Genomic DNA, 20,062 nt, shown 5'->3' on the forward strand with positions numbered 1-20,062 from the left:
TCTTTTTTTCCTGACTTCTGTGATTCTGATTTGGTTCTGACTTACATACGTAGATGCAGGTGGTGGCACTACTGTCTATGGGCGAGTGTGCTATTGTTTTGTTGCATGAAAATACAGATGCTGTGTACTCTTGGTAAAACTGAGATTTTTGGAAAGACTGTCATGTATAATTGGTGTGCCTTCGTGACATCTCAAATGTGCTCTTGAATAAACTAGTTTTGGAAATACATCTGTTGCTTCTGTTCAATAGTAGTAAACTGAAGCTAATCTTTACAAATGCAGTTGGACACTTATTTAAAATTATTTTCCTAGGAAAATGTTTTCAGTACCTCTTTTCTCCTGGCAGATATTGCGGACTCTGAAGCCTTCATTGTTTTTGAAAGGAGTGTCCTACCAACTGTCGGCTTGCACTGATAACAGATCTATGGGTTTTTTTAAAAAGAAGAAACCCAAACCCAAAAAACTTCGTCAAATGCTTTCGTTTAAGTTTTCTATTTGTTGCCTTTTTTTTTTTTTCTTTTTTTACCTTGTATGCTTGATGTGTTGCTGTCAGGTATTGGACTGTTTCTCAGTCATTTTTACTCCAGTGCTTTGGGGGAGGGAGAAGAGTGATGTTCATGTTTCATGATCCTTTTCTTGGTTCTTTCCTTGCAGTGGACTGTTGGAGGTTCTAAAAACAAGAAAAAGGGAAAAATGGGTAAGGCAGAGAAGAAAGGAGCCATGAAGAAACAGACAAACAAAGCTGCCTCTTCAGGCAGCTCAGATAAAGACAGCTCGGCTGAGAGCTCAGCACCTGAAGAGGGTAAGATGACACATGTGCATCTACTTACAGTGTAATTCCAAGTGAAGTGACCCCTTTATGCACACTGAAGAGTAATGTTAAATGGTGATGTTAAAGACTACCTTCAAAGAGTTTTCTTTGTGTTACCGGTAGTCTGGATGACCCTTAAACTTGCTCTGACTTGAAGTGCATATAATTCAGTATAGCACTGCCGTAAGCACTCCATCACAACCGCAACACTACACTAAATACTGTTTCAACTGAAGAAAGTATGACACGTTTCATTACTTGACTTTCTCCTGGAAAAGTCTGTTCTTCCTTCTAGTATGTCCCATCTGTAGTGTGGGTAGCATTTTCTTTTATTTTCATTGATGTGTTTTCCCTTCCCGAACTTCTTGTGATGACAAAGGGAGAGGCGTATAGTGTTGCATGATGCAAATAGGAGCTTATCTTGCATGCATTTGCTCTGAATTGGATTTCTTGCACATTTATACCGAAATGGAAGAAGAAAAATCATTACTATAACTTTGTCAGAGTTTTTTTACGTGAATATTGAATCTGTTCCAATGCTGGGCAAATGTCCTGCGTTCTTTCTTGTTTTCATCATGCCCGTGAAGGTTTGCAGGTGGTTAGTTGCGATTTCAGTTGATACTAAAAAAGCAAAGTTAAGAAAGAATATAAAGTAGCCTACAATTTTAAGTATATCAAGCACAGCGGAGACAGACCAAAGCATGAAGTGACTGAACCTGTATATATCGGTGCTTACAAATCAAGGGTTTCCACAGCGTAAGCTGGAAGTTTCCAGAAATACTGAGACCAGAATGAAAGTGAAAGAAAGAATCCTAATGTCTGCTTTTGTAATTTGGTGTAATGTAGTTGATTAGGTGAGATAATCAAAGCACTTGGACTTTGATCAAGTTTAAAGGTGTTGTTACCCAATCTTATTAGGAAGCCAGCTGTTCGCTAAGCCCATGTGTAACTGAGAGGGCTCGTTACAGTCATGGAGCTAGCATCACAGCCTTGCCAGTCCTGAGGGTAGTATGTTTCAACTCTGTCTTGCGATGTAACAATTCGTAGCATTGCAGTCTTCAAATGACAAATTTTGGTTCTTCAGGTCGCTATAATGAGGAATATTTGTGGTGGTTGATAGTGGCATTTGAGGTGTGGACGTGCACACTTACGAAGTTATGGATGTATAAGCAACTTCTCAGGGACATAAGCATGTCACCAAGTATAATGGAAGTGGAGTGTAAAATTAATTCTTCGTATCCTTTGCTAACATTCTGTAATGAAGTGGTTGGGCTTTGCCCCTGTTGAATCTCACTGCCTTGTATTTTTGTTTTAGGAGAGGTCTCTGACTCAGAAAGCAACAGCTCCTCATCTAGCTCAGATTCAGATTCTTCATCTGAAGATGAGGAATTCCATGATGGCTATGGAGAAGATCTGATGGGAGATGAAGAAGACCGAGCTCGACTGGAACAAATGACAGAGAAGGAGAGAGAGCAGGAGCTGTTTAACCGGATAGAGAAGAGAGAAGTGCTAAAGAGAAGGTGAATTTTAGATCTGTATGGAGAGTATGGTCTGTGCTCTCATATTTGGGGTCCAAGCGTTCAGCACTATAAAGTGAATTAAGCTTCACTGTAGATTTTTTGCATAAACTGTCCTTGTAGCTAGTTGAGAAGCACACAGCAGGAATTCTGCGTGTTCTTGTAAAAGTCAGTTTCTGAAAATTTCTCAGCTGTTGAATACACGTGGTTCTGTCAGCTACCATTGTAGCCCTATTACTGCTTTGCGCACTAGATGCCAGACAGTCAGACAGGCTGCTTTCTCTTCTGTCTTTTCTGTATTAGTTGTCACACGCTGATACTTTTGAAAAAAGGCAAACGAAGTGTAAGATGTATATGAGCTTCTGGAATTTTCCAGAAAACAACGGTGAAGCACAGAGCAGTGTTAGGGTTGCCTCTATATGGGTGTGAAGCTGGTTGGGGCCCTAACAGGAGAGAGCTTGAAATAATGAGGAGTGGTGTTGGATATGTCATTTTCAAGGGATCATTTGTGGATTTGTACCTTAGGTGTTGTGGTTTTGTTTGTTTGTTACTGTAACACTTGTCCTATCAGGCAGCTTCCTTGTACTAAAGGTATTTTTCTTCCCATGTGTCTACAGCAAAGATTTGGCATGTGTGGGGCAAGTTTTCTCCAGTTTCTTCCCTCTTCAGTGACTTCTTTCTTCTCTCACTTGCTGAGAAATTTCTCTAGAGGACTGACATCTGTTGAGTAAATGATGTCAATACAAGCTGCTGTCAGACTGTCCACTTGTCCAAGCCATAGTTAGAGTGCTGCTTGTCTGTCTGTGGATTTAATACCACTTTCAGTGTCTTATCTAGTTTGCTGCTCTCCTCAAAGGGATCAGAATGAGTGAAAGATAGGATTTAGATTGGGTAGAAGGACACCATATTTCTTCATTTCATTCACTGTTCCATGGTAACTGAAAGTCTGTCTTTTAAAATGAACACTAGAGAATGCTTGATACAAACAAGCTAAACAATCTAAGCTTGAGTTACTGATTTAATCTTAAACGAGTTTGTCCTGTTCTGTGTAAGGGAGTTGGCAGGTAGAACTAAGGGGGTGGTGGCGGGGGGGGGTAGTTATTTAACTTTATGGTAAGTTGAATCTTTCAAAATGCTGTTTAGCTCTTTGTACGTTGTACATCGTGCTGTGAGTTCATTGGGATTACAGCAGGCATTGCATGTGATACAGTGCCTGTGCCCCATATGTTACGCTCCATGTTAAAGGCATAAAGGGCAGCAAGCTCATCTGGCACTTCAGTTTGTTGTCCACAAAATCCAGGTGTAAAGGACTTGGGGAGAATGGACTGTGTAATGTGCATGTGGATAACATATTTTGAATTTCAGTTATTGGAAGTTAAGTAATTCTTTTTCCTTGTGTTTGTCCATATGTACACTTCACTAAAGCAATTACCAGTCCATGGTGCAATGGAATCTCAGTTACAGAAAAGTTCCAGTGAAATCACTGCTCTTCTGAATACAGTGGCTGAAAATAAGATTTCAGGGTGATATATTTTGTGAAGGTAGAAATGGAAGTGCCTACAGTGGACTGCAGAAACTGCCTGAGTCTGATTGGAATGTAGCTGCTGAAGGAGGACTCACTGTGTTGTCTTTGCAGTCGTTCCTATATGGACCGGTGCCAGTAGAAAGGGAGTTTGAGCATGAAAAAGTTAACATGATAGTGGCTTTAAAGAACCAAGTTTTTAGCTGTTGAGATTCAAATGATGTGAAATAGCCACTTGTTTTTATATTTGGAGGCAACATGCAATGGTCACTACACTGGCAAAGATGAAGATGGAGTAAGAACAGCTTTCTGGGGAGTAGCCATTGCTATGTGGTCTCCTGAGCCCTTTAGGTTAGCTGTCTGTAAGTCTGCAGTTTTCTATGCTCAGCCTTTCTTCACCTTTTTCTTTCTTGGTGAAGGGAGGGAATGGGAGTGGGGGACAGGATAACGTTAAAGGGTTCTCCATCTTGGACAAGCATTGGAAGTGTTCCTCACAACCTACTAACAGCTTAAGCTGTGATAGCATCTGAGTGGTACTTTGCGCACTCGGGGAGAGAGCATTCTTTCATGCATTCTTTTTCTTTCAATATCTGCTACTAGATTTGAAATCAAGAAGAAACTAAAAACGGCAAAAAAGAAAGAAAAGAAAGAGAAAAAGAAGAAGCAAGAGGAAGAGCAGGAGAAGAAAAAACTCACACAGATCCAGGAATCCCAGGTAGGAAATAACTGTCCTTGGTAACAAACCGTTTTCCTTGGCAATAGGAGATAGGATGCTCCCTCTCTCTGCCCCTCATGTTTTCCCTTAATGTCAAACAGCGTAGTAAGCAGGTCAGAATTTAGTTCATTTATATGCTCAAGCTATCTTTAGCCTTTCCAGTTCATTTAAGGGAATTAACATCTTTGACCTGCTGAGGGGTGCACTGATAACTCCTTTTAATGAAAAATGCAGTTGCTGTGATAGTCTTCCCATATGAGAACAGGAAAGCAACCTTTTGCAATTCCTTTAGCCAAACTTCTGTCATTCAGTCTGAAAGATTAGATACGCAGTCTTTCTCACAAGTGAAAGTTTGAGAGAGCAGGCCAGAAACTGCTCAGCCCTTAATTGCTTTGCATGCACATACAATGGAAAGAATGCTTAGTTTCTACTGGTAGGGGTGTCAAGGAAAAGCTTGAATGCTAGGAGGAGCAGAAGTAGTTCCGTAGTTTTTCCACCTCCAATAGAAAGAGGATAATACCTGGTTTTGGGGTGAGGCCTCTGTAACTGAACTGTAGTTGCAAATGGTTGAATTGGCTATAGTTTCAGATGATTAAGATCCTGCCCTTAACTCTTTATAGCGTCTGGGCAGATGGGCTCCCAGAATGGAATGGGATTCATCTTGCCTAACTTCAGCCATCTAAGAACTAGTTGATTGTTTGCACTTGTTGCCTGTGTGCAGTGGAGGAGGGCATCTCCAGCTGACAATTCATGCCATGTTATTTTCTGGTGAAACAGATGTTGAACACTTAAATTAAATTAGGTTAGATGACTTTTCCCTTAGGCACATATTAAGTGGAGTGAATCTCATCTCCCTAACCCTCTCAACTCCGTATGTGTATACTTATATAGTCCATATATATAGTACATAATGTGTAGACACATATACATATATGCATATATAAAAGGATCTTGTGCAGAGTTCTTTTACAGTGCCTTCCAGAAACTACTTTGACTTACTTCAAATGGCTGTCTCTTATGCTTATTATAGAAGCTGATTTCTGTGCTACCCGGTATTCCAGATAGACCTGTTAGAAACGGAAAATATTAGAAGACTTACACATTTTAAGATTTGGATCCGTATTGCAGACTTTACACACAATTTATTTGTGCTTTAAGTTTTTTTTGACGTAACTTTTCTCTTTGCTACTGAATGAGAACAAGTCCCTTGATTTGGCCTTGCAGGAGGAGAAGCAAATGAGAAGAATTTTCATCGCATTTTTCCTCATTACTTCTTAGTTGCAGAATTACTTCCATTTTATTTCTCTAGTTCTTTTTTAACTTCAAGGAAGAGTTTTGAGACTAAAACTTGGTGGCAGAAATGTTGAAGTGTAAATATGTTCATTATTTTTGATATGAAATAGAAAAAAGAAATATGCTTCAGATTGATTTCCCTCTCCCTCGCCTCTGTAAAAATGAACTTGAAAAAAATGATTTCAAAATGGAGTTTGTTAGTAGTTTCTATTTGAAAAGTTTTCAAAGTGTGTAAACAATCTTTGTTTTAATGCATTTCAATTTATGAATTGTACTTGGTGTTGAGGGACTTTCTGTGCATGTTTTTAGGTCATGTCACATAACAAAGAGCGGCGATCAAAGCGGGATGAGAAGCTAGACAAGAAATCTCAGGCAATGGAGGAGCTAAAAGCAGAAAGAGAGAAAAGGAAGAACAGAACAGGTATGAAAGCATGTTGCTACGGTTTGAGGCGTTATTACAGATTTCTGAAAGTGCTACTTCCTGTTTCTAATTAATGCAGCAATGCTACACCTTGGAGTGAATGAATTCTGTGTCTGTGTTTTCCTTGGTCTTTTGCCCACCGTGACCACCTAGGGTATTGTGTGGCACTACTGATGCTGTATTCCTCCCCGGAATGGTCTGAAAACAAAACAAACTTTCATCGCAGTCCATCAAATGGCACTTAGTAATGCTTAGTTCATGTATTTGAATTGGTCACTTAGATTCTGTATTTAATCTCTGAACCATCCAAACCGAAGTTATCGTACTCGTGCTACCTCATCTACATTTGCTTGTTTCTTCACTGACACATCATCTTGTCTGTCTTGCCACAGACTTTTGATGCCACCCTTTTTGTTACTCTACTGGGTTTTATTGTCCTCTCCAAACATGAGATTTTTTTTTCCTTGCAAAATAACAATGAGTTGTCTGATCATAATAGTTTTATCTTGTATATCCAGTTGTTATACCCATCTTGTATTGCTACATGTAGTCAAGTTGGGAGACTGAAGATAAGTACAACTGAGATTTAAGGTGCTTTTCGATTTCTGTCTTTGAATATACACAGTGGAGTGCTTAGCTTACAAGTGGATTTGAACATGTGGCACTTGTATCCAGTGTAAAATTAACAGCTATCTGCCTCTTTTTTTTAAAAAAAAAAAAAACCAATAAGGTTTCAGCTCTAAAAGGAAGATTTCACAAAAAATTTACAGCTTACTTTTCCTTGTTCTCTGTCCTTCCCCCAGCTGAATTGCTTGCAAAAAAACAGCCATTAAAAACTAGTGAAGTATACTCTGATGATGAAGAGGAGGAAGAGGATGATAAGTCTAGTGAGAAAAGTGATCGCTCATCCAGATCCTCATCCTCTGATGAAGAGGAAGAGTAAGTAGTAAACATTGGACTATGATTACATGTAAGTGTGTGTTCAGAAACAGAGATCCACTTTTAAGTAGACACATGCTGTTTTAGAGGCTTTTTTGGGGGCAGTTTAGTGTCTCTACAGTGGTCTTGCCTCTGGGCACACTTGCATTGCTTGGATTTGAGTCCTTGGCTTCTCTATCATGGTGCACAGGACTGATTTACCTCGGCTAGCTTTGTAACTTCAGTTCCCTGCTGTTAGTGTTAGGCCCGTTTGCACTGTTGTTTACAGATTTGTTTAGTCCTACAGTTTAGCAGCTGCAGAACCATGGCGTATTAACAGGGCAGAGGTATGTGCTGGCTTATCTGAAAGCATTGCCCTATAAACTGCCTTGGTGTGTGAGTCTACTGAAGTAGCAGGGGCAGTGGGTAACAAGTCAGGGACTTTGCATTAAGCCTTCCTCATGAATCCTAAATTCAGTTCCTCATGAATGCTAAATTCAGTCAACTACAGTCAACGTGATGAATCATTCCTTTTACTAGTAATTTAAATAGGTAGCACTCATGCTGCACCTTGCTCAGGACTCCTCTTTTGGTGATTATGTCTCTACCTTTTTTCTTTATTCCTTCTCACCTTTCCCAAATCAGGAAAGAAGAAATTCCTCCAAAGTCCCAGCCGGTGTCTTTGCCTGAAGAACTGAACCGAGTACGGTTATCACGACACAAGCTGGAACGCTGGTGTCATATGCCCTTCTTTGCCAAGACAGTCACTGGCTGCTTTGTCCGTATTGGCATTGGAAATCACAACAGCAAACCTGTTTATCGGGTGAGTTTGGTTTCAAGGGATTTAGTTCTTTTTATAGTGCTGCAATATAATATTTGCAGCTTAGGAATTCTCAGGTACCTGTGATTGTTTGAGTGATTAACATAGAAAGATTGCTTATAACCGGAAAACATAATTGCTGCTGAAGAAGTGGAGGAGACTGGTTTAAAAATAAATCTATGGGACCAGTTAGGTGAAGAGATATATTTGGTGAGAGAGAGAGGGAGCACTGACAAAGCCTGTTCTTCCAGCTTTGGTTCATGCTGTCTTGTCTCATCATTTGTATTGCAAACTAGAGGTCAGGACTCTGCTTTGACCAAGTAAGGTTTCACTCCTTATTTCTGGGAATGTTCCCAGGTTACTGCATGATCTCGGTTCTTTTTTTAGTTTCTAGTGTTTCTAGTACCTCAGTGTGCCTCAGCAGAGAAGGGGCTTGAGAACACAGTTTTGTTTTTCATTGCTGCAACTACACAATCATAGGATGCAATAATATTCTCAAAAACTACATTAAAAAGGTCCCCAGAGGGGCTGTGTTCAGCATGTGAGCAGCACTGGTGTATTTCATTTGGGACGTATGTTAATCCAAAACATCATTAATTGAAAAAGAAATAGGAAAAGTAGGAAAGTGTACACTGTTTGGTCAGGAAGGCAGAACTGAGAAGATAGAAAAAGTGCATCAAGTATTCCGATTGTATAATTTGTCAACTCAAAGGTGATGCATGAAGCAACTAATTCAGTACCTGATAATGTACACTGAAGAGTCTTGCTTTCCTTGATCTAGTTAGAATTGTTAGATTAAGGTTTTTGATCCCTAGTGAAAAGGCTTGAATATAGTGTGTGTTTTCCAGGAACACAAGTAAAAACCCTCTTACATCCTTCCTCTTGTGTATTGTACTCTGTGGTATAGGTTGCTGAAATAACTGGTGTGGTAGAGACTGCAAAGGTTTACCAGCTTGGTGGTACCCGGACAAACAAAGGACTACAGTTGCGGTAAGATACCAAAGTAGTCCTCATCAGTTTGTGATTCGGTGCCCTTTTCATAGCAAATAATGTTCTGTGTGTGGTTTGGCAATGAGAGCTAAAAAGCAGACTGGGCCTTGCCATGCTGCTTACTGCTAGAATGTTGGGGTTGGGTTTGTTTGGGGTTTTTTCCCCCCTTGGGCATAATTATATTTAAAAAAAAAAAAAAAATCTCATGCAGGGACTTGTGATTGTGTCGACATCTGAGCAATTAATTTGTGTTAGTAACCCATGATCGTTTATTGCCTCCTGAGCTTTGCAATACTCTCTTATAACTTTTCTCCACTGTTGTTATAATCAGATGTTGGAAACGTGCATCATTTAAAAGCATACATGATTGGGTCTGGCGTATGTGTTACAACATAAAATGGTACTTTGCGGGGAAGCTGCTGAATGTAGCATTGGATTTCTCAGTTGTTCTTACGGCCCTTATAAGGTTCATGAGGTGAAGGTTAACATTACAATACAAAACATCCTGGTGAGATAGGACAAGAAGATGTTAACCATTTGGGAGAAACAGGAAGGCGTGTGGAGAATGCACGTGGGTGCAAGTGTGGAGTAAAAAAAAATCTTGTCTAAATCCATTGTGACATTCAATAACTTCTTAGGCTATGTCAGAGAGAGCTCCGTGCTTTGAGTGAAATTTACACCATGGCAACTAATTTTAGTTTTGGCTAGTAGCAGTATACTAGTTTAGCTGGTAGTGCCAAAGGTGGTGCTCCACTGAAAATGTTTTTGAATTTCTGGCTTTTGACTGGCCAACGAATGAAAAATGAGATAGGGGTTGGCTCCAGCATTGTATAATTCAGGACTGCTACTGGTCCAAACATGAAGGAGCTTTGTGTTTCCGAAGATCGTGCCATGGGTCACCAAGTTGGTTATGTAAGGTTTAGGTGTGAGAGAGGTCTGTTCCTCTTTCTTCCTGAGGGTTTTACTGCCACAACTGCCACAAGGTTTCCTGCAGACTTTCTCTCTAGTATCCCTTTGCTACAAATAGCTGACATAGGCTCCTGTACTGTGACTGACCTGACTGAAGTTAGGAATAGATAGCATGCGAGCCACAAGAGTAGCCTTTAAGTGTCTGGTTTTGGGCTCCTTGAATCAGTTTACACCTGTAGATCCAAGATCACAGTTCTGTACCATCAGAAAGGGATGTTGTTACACTCTCTTGTTGCAGGCATGGCAGCGATTCACGTGTGTTTCGTTTGGAGTTTGTCTCAAATCAGGAATTTACTGAAAGTGAATTTATGAAGTGGAAGGAAGCGGTAAGTTTGCCAGACTTTAGTTTCTTCTTAGGAGCCTTCTGCCAGGGATACTTTAAGTGGAAAGTAACTTCTTTGTCTCTTGTGTTTAGATGTTCTCTGCTGGGATGCAACTACCCACACTAGATGAGATAAACAAGAAAGAAGTGTCTATCAAAGAAGCCCTCAACTACAAGTTTAATGACCAGGACATTGAGGAGGTAAACAGTGTGTTGTAGTGAGTTTGTGGCAGTGCTTAAAGGTGACAGGAGCTCGTGGAGTAGAGCCCTAGCTGTTACAAAGCAAAATGATTATGGTATTTGCCTCCTAAGAAGAAAATAAAAGGCTCAAAATGAAGTTGCATAACTGGATAGAGTAACTTGGTGATCCAGCTGTTGTTTGGTGCTCACTCATGCTTTACTTCATCTTTTGTGTCCTGTTACCTCCTCTTGAACTTGTGTTGCAGAGCTCAGAACTCCTAACCTGAGTATGGCAACTTAGTTCTCAAGTTCTGAAAAGCTAACAGTATCATGATAGATGTATTTATCAGTTTCTACAGTTTAATACTTGCTTAATACTGACCAAATGTGATTAGCATCAGATTTTTGTAGGTCATTAAGTGAGGGGAATGGAGCTGTAACTCATTACCAAGTCACAAATTAAAAAATCCAGCAGAGAAAGAGCATGAGTAAAATTCTATTGGCATTAAGTACATTTCTTAGGTGATATTGATCTGTTGCTTCTAGTGTCTGAGTATTGAAATAGACATTTCATATTTGCATTTTCTTGCTGTTTCCTCTGCATCTTACAGATTGTGAAAGAGAAGGAAAGGTTCAGAAAAGCACCTCCAAATTATGCTATGAAGAAAACCCAGCTGTTAAAGGAAAAGGTGAGAGATGAGATGATGCCTGCAAGCTCAATTCAGTCTTTGATTTTGAAGAACTGGAGCTCATCTGGATTTTGGTGGTAGTCAGCAGTAAGCTCAGCTAAAAGGTGGATCTCAGGGTTCATTGCTGGGTTCAGAACATGTAGAACCCAGTTAAAGCTGTTGCATTCTTTTTCTAAAGGCAATTGCCAACAATCATGGCTGTCTCTTTGTGTTCTTTAAACAAGAAGGTCTTAAGCTGTTCTGCTTTAGAAACTTTTTTTTGTTTTGTTTTCATTTAGAGTACCCCATGGTAACATTTGAAAGTTGATTTCCTATACTTTTTTAGATAGGAAAAATAAAAGTTGTGTTAAACTGTTTTTTACTCGGGGGTGACTGAATTGTCATTTCATGGCCGGTAATTTATATTGAAAAGAATCTGTTGCCGAAAGATTTACTTGCCGCTGAACTATTTTACATGTAGACCACCTGGAATGAATAGACCTAACAGTGAAGCCAAAGCCAAGAAGTCAAGAAAACAAGCAGTCTTAAGTACCTCTGAAGATAGACATAACATGTTTTTGTTTGTTTTTATTTGCACAGTCCTTTTTCAAGGCATTCGTGCTTCATATACAGTAAAACCAAAGAGTTTGGATTAATCTTTAGTTCTACATTCTTTGGATTAACTGTATTGTTTGGTCATCGTTTTACTATGCACGAATTGTTAGTGTCTCATTGCAGAAGAGTGCAATTGCTTTTTGTTGTCACCAGGTGGCATAATAAGCTCTTGTTGTTGGTCTGGCGGTGTGGTAGGGGACTGTCCCAACTCCCCGATAAGTAGCAACTGACAGTTGCAGAAATAATCATTCTTTTCCTGAGCTGGTAAATAGTGATACTAAATTTTAATCAAACCTGCAACTTAAGACATTAACTGACTTGCCCTCCTCATGCTGGGATTAGTGTTCCTGTGTCTTCCTTAGTTTAAGGAGTTTCAGAGGTTTTCAGAGTTCTTCAGAGTAAGAAGTCCTGTTTTGCCTTGAGCTGTAAGGAGAGTTTAGCTCTCTGTTGTGTTCTACCACGTGGGATAGAACATTTGCAACTGGAATAGGGTTAGCTGGCTGATTCATGGGTCTATCCCTTGTTTCTCTGACTGGCTCTGTGGTAGAGAGTAGTGCCTAATGAGTTACTGTTTGGTTGAAGGCTATGGCTGAGGACTTGGGGGACCAAGATAAGGCCAAACAGATTCAAGATCAGCTTAATGAACTTGAAGAGAGAGCAGAGGCCCTGGATCGTCAAAGAACAAAAAACATTTCTGCAATCAGGTAAGAAGATGATATTGGGAGTTTCCTTTCTTAAATCATATCAATCAAAATATACAGAGAAGAGAAACTAATGCAGTAGTGAATTAACTGCAAGATTTTGTCTCTTCTATACAATATATTAATGAAATGTGTATCATGATGGCTCTATTAGTGATTGCTGGTCTTCACTTCCTCATATCTGTAATTCAGCTAAAACTGTCAAAAATGTAAACTCCTGTCCACATACCCTAGTTGGCAGTTGTGTTGCAATAGGAGTAATTTGTGATCAGGATGAAGCTGCAAGAATGCTGTCAGACATTTTGTTGTGCAGGGATTGATAAATGACAGTCATTTTCTTTGTCTTTTCCCCCACCCTCCCTTTTTTCCTTTTTGCAGTTACATCAACCAGAGAAACAGAGAGTGGAATATTGTTGAGTCTGAGAAGGCGCTTGTGGTAAATAGTGCTGAATTAATACTTCTGTACAAGTAGAGATGAAATGATGCAAACGGGGATAATTGCATGGTGAAGTTACTCAATTTTTTTAATGATGTATAAAATCTTTCATATAGGCAAATGACATAATTTTGAAGCAGATTGCTTTGTCCTTTTGATAAACTCAATTATCAGCAGATTACTCACTGTAATAGTGACTTTGTGCATTTTGTATGGGAAAGAAATCAGAAAGGAGACTTCAGACAATAAAAGAGTAAAGGGAATACTCAGTTCTTTGCAGTGACACTTCTATTAAGGAAAAGTTAAGCTTAACAACTGGTTAAGCCTTAGCTATCCTGAGATATGTGCGTCTGTTTTCTGTGTTATATTCAACAGGGCTGGTTTTGCCCTGTGAAGCATAGGACTGTGGGTGTGTCAAAATCTTTCTAATCTGTAATGCTGTTGCTGGTTTTCTTCTGATCTTGATATTATACCTGATGAGTGCTTGTATGGACAGAATGCTGTGGGAGGATTTAGAAGGGTGCACGTAGCTAACTCTGCAAAACCATTTGCTTTTTCTTCTTCAGGCTGAAAGTCACAGCATGAAAAACCAACAAATGGACCCCTTTACTAGGCGGCAGTGCAAGCCCACAATAGTGTCTAATGTGAGTGTGATACTTCAGTTCAATTGAAGCAATTTGCAGAGAAACAGAAACCAGTGTAATGTGGAGAGTAGGAAGGAAAATGTGGTTTGTATTAATTCCCAGCTGTGCTGTACGCTGTTAATGTTCCAGATGCCAGGGTGAGATGTAGTTGAGTGAGATCGTGGTCTCACTATCCCAAAAGGAGGAAAAAGCAGTATTTTTTTTTTTAATGCAAAGTCTGAAGGACGTAAGTGATGTGGGTATGTACATGGAGAAGCAACTGGTTTAGATTTCTGTAGTGAGTTCTATGTAGAACTACTCAGATTTAGTTAGCTCCGGGCAGGTAGCTTGCTTTAGGTGTGAGTTTCACTTCTAATTAGTTGAAACTTTCCTGAAAGATCTGTGAAAGGAGAGAGGAGACCAGACATTTCGAGCCTGTGATGGATAAAGTAGTTTAACAAAAAGTTCCCCTGTGATACTGTAGCAAAGCCTGCTACTGAAGTCCCTGGCTATAGAAATCCCTAGCTATAGGAATGATGGATAGCAAGGTCATCAGCTCCTACTTCTAAGTAATCTGGCTTTGCTGAGGCCTGTTCTGGAACAGTATATGGTTCTGGTATCAGTGCTGAATAAAAACTGATCAGTTGACTCTCATCAGTCCCCACAAACTGGCAAGGGAATAGAAAAGGAACTTTGTTGCAGGGCTTGAATTAAATAATTACTTATTAGAAAAGAATCATAACTGAGTAGTTTTAGTATGGTAAACAACTATTATGTAAAGTCTTTTAAAGATTTCTTCTCTCTAGTAGAGTGTTTCAGCTAGAACTGTAAGCTGGAAACAAATACATCTAACGGTAGTGTTAAGACCAGTCCCAGGAGCAAACCACATCAACAGGAAATGTATTTCTCATTTTCTCAAAGAAAGACTTTCTGAAGGATAACGTAGTTTGTTACTGACAGGTGCATTACACAGCTAGCAGGATGATTTCAGTTGTCACTGAGATCCTGAAGATCGGGCTTACTGATCTACAGCCTCTTATGGTTTTAGATTCATGGATATGAGTGCTGTTTTAACAAAATGGCAGTATAGTTTTTGCCAATTTAAATACAGTGATTTTTTTTTTTCTTTTTTTAAATTTTTCCCCCTGCAGTCCAGAGATCCTGCTGTCCAAGCTGCCATCCTTGCCCAGCTAAATGCAAAATACGGGTCTGGTGTATTACCAGATGCTCCAAAGGACATGAGTAAGGCAAGTTTCCATTTCTGTCTCTGTTACGTTCCTCCTACTGTCACTGTTTTGCTCTAGAAGCTTATGACTAATAGTAGATGTGCATGCTTCATTTCTAGAAATAGGTGTCCTGTAGAGCATTATCATAGAAAAGAAACAGCTTTTTCTTTCTTGGGGAAAGAAAATTAAGTTTCTCTAACAGTATGAAAGCTAAACTAAGTATGTTTGTGACAGAAGTGGGGGAAAAGCATTTTTATCTCTGTTTATCTGAAGAGATAAGGGTTGGAAACTTACCTGTAGTTTTTATTTCAGGGTCAAGGGAAGGATAAAGATATGAACTCTAAATCAGCCAGTGACCTTTCAGAAGATCTTTTCAAAGTGCATGACTTTGATGTAAAGATTGATCTTCAGGTTCCCAGTTCAGGTAGGTGTTCCAGCTGAATTTGGGGATGTGGTTGTCCAGCTCATTACGGTAGAGCTCACTTTTTCCAGAATAGCTCTTTCAAAGTCATTGGTGGACTTCTGAAAATTGGAGAAAGGACTCCGTGTTTGTCATCTTTGTGATCTTGACTTTGAGAGCCTGAGATGTGTGACAGGAACAGTTTAGCTTCATGGAATTGTTTAGGTTAGAAAAGACCCTTAAGATCATTGAGTCCAGCCATTAACCTAGCACTGCCAAGTCCTCCATTAAACCATATGCCTAAGCACCACATCTACACATCTTTTAAGTACCTCTGGGGATGGTGACTCAACCACTTCCCTGAGCAGCCTGTTCCAATGCTTGACAACCCTTTCAGTGAAGAAATTTTTCCTAATATCCAATCTAAACCTCCCCCAGTGCAACTTGAGGCCATTTCCTCTCGTCCTCTCAAGCTGCCTTCCAGTGGAGAGAAAGTATGGGAGTATACTGGTGCAATTTTACTCACAAGGCTCACTTTTTCTTGCATTTCTGGAAGTATTGGAGCCGAAGTTTCTTGGAAGACAGCAATTTAGGAAATACTGTAAGAACACACAAAGACTTAAAACCTTGTTAAGAAGGGAAAGTGGGAGAGGTGGTCTTTCCAAACTAGGTCAAGATTAGAACTCTGGATGTAAGACTACAGAGTTATGTTGCCAAGAATAGGAGACTTCCTGAAACAGATAGTGAGAGTTATGAACTTCAGAGAGTTAGCAAGCAGATGAGGGTTAGGCACTAAAGGACACTGAAAACCAGGAAGGGGACTGAAAAGAGAAGTATGAGGGAGACACAATATAGGTAGAGGTTTAAGTATGGCTGTTTTGTTTTTTTTCCTCAGACAGAACACCATTTTGGCATCTTGCTTTGTGCAGTCTTGTTTCTTAACAGAAGGACCTGGGGACTGGTTAAAATTTGTATTGTAGACATGTAGAAGTTTGACTTCTGCCCACTTATTATGTGTCTCTTTATGCTTGCTATTCTCATGGGATAATGATTTATCAAAGATGTCAGAACTGAGCCTGAAGGGCTGTTTCTATTGTGATTTCAGTGCACTACAGAGTAGTTTTCTTAAGAAATGAAAGTATACTTATCAGCAGAAGGCTGGATTAACAGAGTCAAAATTGCACCTGCTTTATCTATGAAGATAAGCTACCAGATACTGCCTGCATTATTAACTGAAGTTCTAACCTGATGTATACTAGAGAAGCTGAACATGATTTTGTGGTGAAGTTGTCAGCAACAGCAACAAGAAAAATCTGTAGTTTTCATGTGTTTTGGTCCTCACTGTTTTCTTATCCCCAACAGAATCCAAGGCGCTGGCCATCACCTCCAAGGCTCCACCAGCAAAAGATGGTGCCCCTCGGCGATCATTGAACTTGGAGGACTACAAAAAGAGGCGGGGGCTTATTTGAGCATGCCCACTCTGCTGCTTCTGATCCTGCATGCTCCATGACGATGTCCTACCTTTTCTTCCTCCCTTTTCAGTTCTCCCTTCTGGGTTGGAGCAGCAATGGAGCTGGGAAGAGACTCTTTAAAACTGCCAGTCATCTGTAACATAAACCATACAACTATTTACTGTATAGACCTCCCTTCTTGCCCTTTCCTCCTGCCCCCCTCACAAATGTGGATCTGTGCTATTTGGGGTTTTCCCATTTCTTTTAGTTTGAGTTTTTGTTTTTATTTTGTTGATGCAGCTCGTTGGTCCACTCTGTGTTCAGTATTAGCCTGAGGTCTGGATTTACATAGGAATCTCTTGGTGGTCGCAGAATCAGCACTTGGTGATCTCCCCTTACATACCACCACAGGCACAGTGAATAAACATTGGCGCAAGACCTTTGTGGCTGGAAGGTCATCTGCACTTTCTTCCTCTTCTTCTTCCTCCTTCATCCTAGCTATGGAGAAGGGAATCTTCAAAAACTGGCTTAGGTTCAAAGTGTAAATTTTTTTGGGAGGGTTGTGTGACTTTTTTTCAGGTGTTTTTTATCATTTTTAAGCTGCAGTACTATTTGTATCCGTCTGTCACAGTTCTTTACGGCTGTTTTGAATTTCTACCAGCTGTACTTGAGCATCTGAAATTGCAAGAAAGAAACTCATTAAATGTGATTCTTCTTACTAAAACGGCTTGGCTGATATAGCTGTTTAACGTCATGTTCCCTTTTTTACTTACACTTAGCTGATGAGAGAGGTACACAGCTCTTGATGTGGGACTTGTCATCTATAGCACATCCGGGGTCTCCAGCTGTAACTGAGTGGAGTAGCTTTTCCTGGGATGGCCCGGGGGTGCTCATTGGTTGGGCTTTAATTTCTTCTTCAAGCCTCCAATATTACATATTTGTTAAGTCATCGTGTCTTCACTGGGCTCCAGCTCACTTTGTTTCTTGCTTTGTGAACCATTTAAACGGGGCTTCTATAAACAAACAAAAAATTAAAAAAAAAAAAAAATCACTTTGTGTGGAAGGGGAAGGACACAGTAAGGACATAGTAGAAAGGTCAGTGGGTAATGTATGAGAAGTAGCTGATGCACATTTTTCATATATGAAGTGGTACAAGTGGAGTGCAACACTAGCACAAGAATTGTATGGCTTTATGGAATATTTGACTGGACACAAGGTGACAGCTAAATTATCACTCAGGTGTAAAAAAAAAAAAAAAAATAATCAAAGTGTAAATATAAATGACATTTAACAAAGAACTTTTCCAAACAAGATACAACTGAATATATGGAGCTAAGAACTACATTAAAAGAGAATTAGAAGTCTAAAAGGTTAGAGGCCCTCGTTCAGGTAAGCGTGCAAGCACGTGTTTGTTCCTACTCAGGCCAGTACATACATAATAACTTAAGCACTGAACTGGATAGGAATGTTTCTGGGGGACCCTGAAGAGGGAAAATGCTGATGCTCTTCTTGTGTCAGAGCATTACTGTTTTTCTGAAATCATACACTGGTTATGTTTAAACCTGTGTTTGATACTTTCTTGTTGGATTCTTAATGAAACTTTAATCTAGTTCTTATTTAACTTTCTTTTCCTTTTTTAACAGTAGCTTTAAAGAAACGCCATGTAATTGTGTGCAGATTGATACTATGGACTGTGTATAAAAAGAAAATCAACCTATGAAGCAGCTCGTATCTACCATGTAAACAAATAATTAGAAATCCTTCAGTGCTTATTTACCGAATAGTCCATAGTTCTAGGACATATGTGGGTTATTCTGTAAATATGTAATCATAGACTGCTTTATTTGATGGCCTATTTTAGCAGCTTCTCTGGAGTTGTAGTAGGCTTTCACATATATGTACTTTTAACTTTTTAAGAGTGGATTTATGGAATCTACCATGATAACTTCATAGGAGACATCGTGATTCACTGTGTAGATATGCATTTGATATGATTTTGTTTTTTTAAACAGCTTCAATGATGTTACAGATTTGTAATAAAAAAATCTAAAGTTATTTTGCAATAGCCAGTTTTCAAAATAATCACTCTCCAATGCTTTGAAGAAATAATTGCCAAATCAAGTGATTCAGGAACTGATTTTTCCACAGAAATGCCTCAGAGCTCTGAGGTTCAATGACAAGTGGTCTCTAAAGGTAAAGTTAACTCAAATTCAGTATTTTTAATGTGCTTGCCCTTCATGTATTGGTTCTAGGTAACTTCTACATTTGGTAACACACGAATAGTCTGTACTACAGCCAAAATATCGATGAGAGCTGTACAGTGTTGCAAGTAACTTTTAGTGGAGATAATGGAAACAGGGGAGATGCAGCGAGTTTAGAATGCAGATCCAAATGATGGGCTATGTCCTAGTTATCTGCAACTACATAACTGCCACTTATTCTCTCAAAGTCTTTGGATTCTGCTGAAATACTGCTTTGAAGAGAGGCAACAGTCAGTAAATTATCATGCAAACCTTTTATATTGAGAATAATACATCAAGAAAGTACTCTTGAATAGTTACAGAACTGTGTATGAAAGCTGTAATCTTTTTTCCTTTAAGTGCATGTAAAGGTGAGTGACTACACCTCCCGCTTGTTAGAGAGGGAGAGATTTGTTTGCTTTGTTTCATTGGTGTCCTAGCATAGTTCATCACAATTGTACAGACTTCTATAAATAAACTTGGTTTGTTGGTTTAATAAGGTTGATTGTTTATCCCTTGATCTGAGGTGCTAAGGGTTTCCTGTCTGGAATTTGTTTTTTCAGAAACTGACACTTCATTTGTCAGTCTGGATGATTTTATTTAAAATATTAATACTGTAAAATAATTAATGGAAAGCAAGCCCCCTCTTTTGCAAGAGCGGCTGTTGATTCTTGAATCACTTTCTAACAACTTGAGTTGCTCCCTGTTAGAATCAAATGGAGCCTCTTGGAAGGTCAGTTCACTTGCACCTCTGCTACATTTCACTAAAACCCAGACTACTTTTGTGATCAAAGATGCTAAAGTCCTTAGCTGAACTTAGAGAAGCTACTGAATTAAGATGAAGCAAGACTCTTCTCAGGGGGTGCTTGGTGGGAGGATAAGACACAACAGGTGTGACTTGGAAACAGGGCAAGTTCTGCCAAGGTGTAAGAAGAATGTTTTTCACCCTTTAGACAGTCAGAGAGTGGACTAAGTTGCCCAGAGAGATTGTTTCATCTCTGTTTTGGAGGTTTTCGAGAGAAGGCTGGATTATGCCATGAGTAATACGATCCAACCTTGTAGCTTACCCAGCTTTGAGCAGGAAGGTGGACTGGAGACCTCCCTGAGCTCCCCTCTGACCCGAATTAGCTTCTGATTCTATAAGTAATTTCATATTGCTTTCTCCAGTTTTGTCTGTCTGCCCTGTGGGTACTGCCCCCTCCCCATGCCCCTCCTACATGCAGC

The 20,062-nt window shown here is 39.6% G+C and overlaps 1 protein-coding gene across 1 annotated transcript in view; it reads left to right on the forward strand.

The window, feature by feature from the left end:
- Nucleotides 1-19,333, forward strand: part of RTF1 (RTF1 homolog, Paf1/RNA polymerase II complex component) — a 30,595-nt gene extending 11,262 nt beyond the window's left edge. Inside the window, exons 3-18 of the mRNA XM_074824143.1 lie at nucleotides 655-802; nucleotides 2,127-2,331; nucleotides 4,451-4,565; nucleotides 6,168-6,279; nucleotides 7,083-7,218; nucleotides 7,843-8,020; nucleotides 8,925-9,007; nucleotides 10,215-10,302; nucleotides 10,392-10,499; nucleotides 11,090-11,167; nucleotides 12,344-12,465; nucleotides 12,841-12,898; nucleotides 13,465-13,542; nucleotides 14,673-14,768; nucleotides 15,060-15,171; nucleotides 16,510-19,333. Of these exons, the coding sequence (XP_074680244.1) occupies nucleotides 655-802; nucleotides 2,127-2,331; nucleotides 4,451-4,565; nucleotides 6,168-6,279; nucleotides 7,083-7,218; nucleotides 7,843-8,020; nucleotides 8,925-9,007; nucleotides 10,215-10,302; nucleotides 10,392-10,499; nucleotides 11,090-11,167; nucleotides 12,344-12,465; nucleotides 12,841-12,898; nucleotides 13,465-13,542; nucleotides 14,673-14,768; nucleotides 15,060-15,171; nucleotides 16,510-16,616 (1,824 nt within the window). The 3' untranslated portion in view covers nucleotides 16,617-19,333. The remainder of the gene's footprint in view (nucleotides 1-654; nucleotides 803-2,126; nucleotides 2,332-4,450; nucleotides 4,566-6,167; nucleotides 6,280-7,082; nucleotides 7,219-7,842; nucleotides 8,021-8,924; nucleotides 9,008-10,214; nucleotides 10,303-10,391; nucleotides 10,500-11,089; nucleotides 11,168-12,343; nucleotides 12,466-12,840; nucleotides 12,899-13,464; nucleotides 13,543-14,672; nucleotides 14,769-15,059; nucleotides 15,172-16,509) is intronic.
- Nucleotides 19,334-20,062: the final 729 nt, after the last annotated feature.

This window comes from Strix aluco, chromosome 4 (genome assembly GCF_031877795.1).
Source record: "Strix aluco isolate bStrAlu1 chromosome 4, bStrAlu1.hap1, whole genome shotgun sequence".
NCBI lineage: Eukaryota > Metazoa > Chordata > Aves > Strigiformes > Strigidae > Strix > Strix aluco.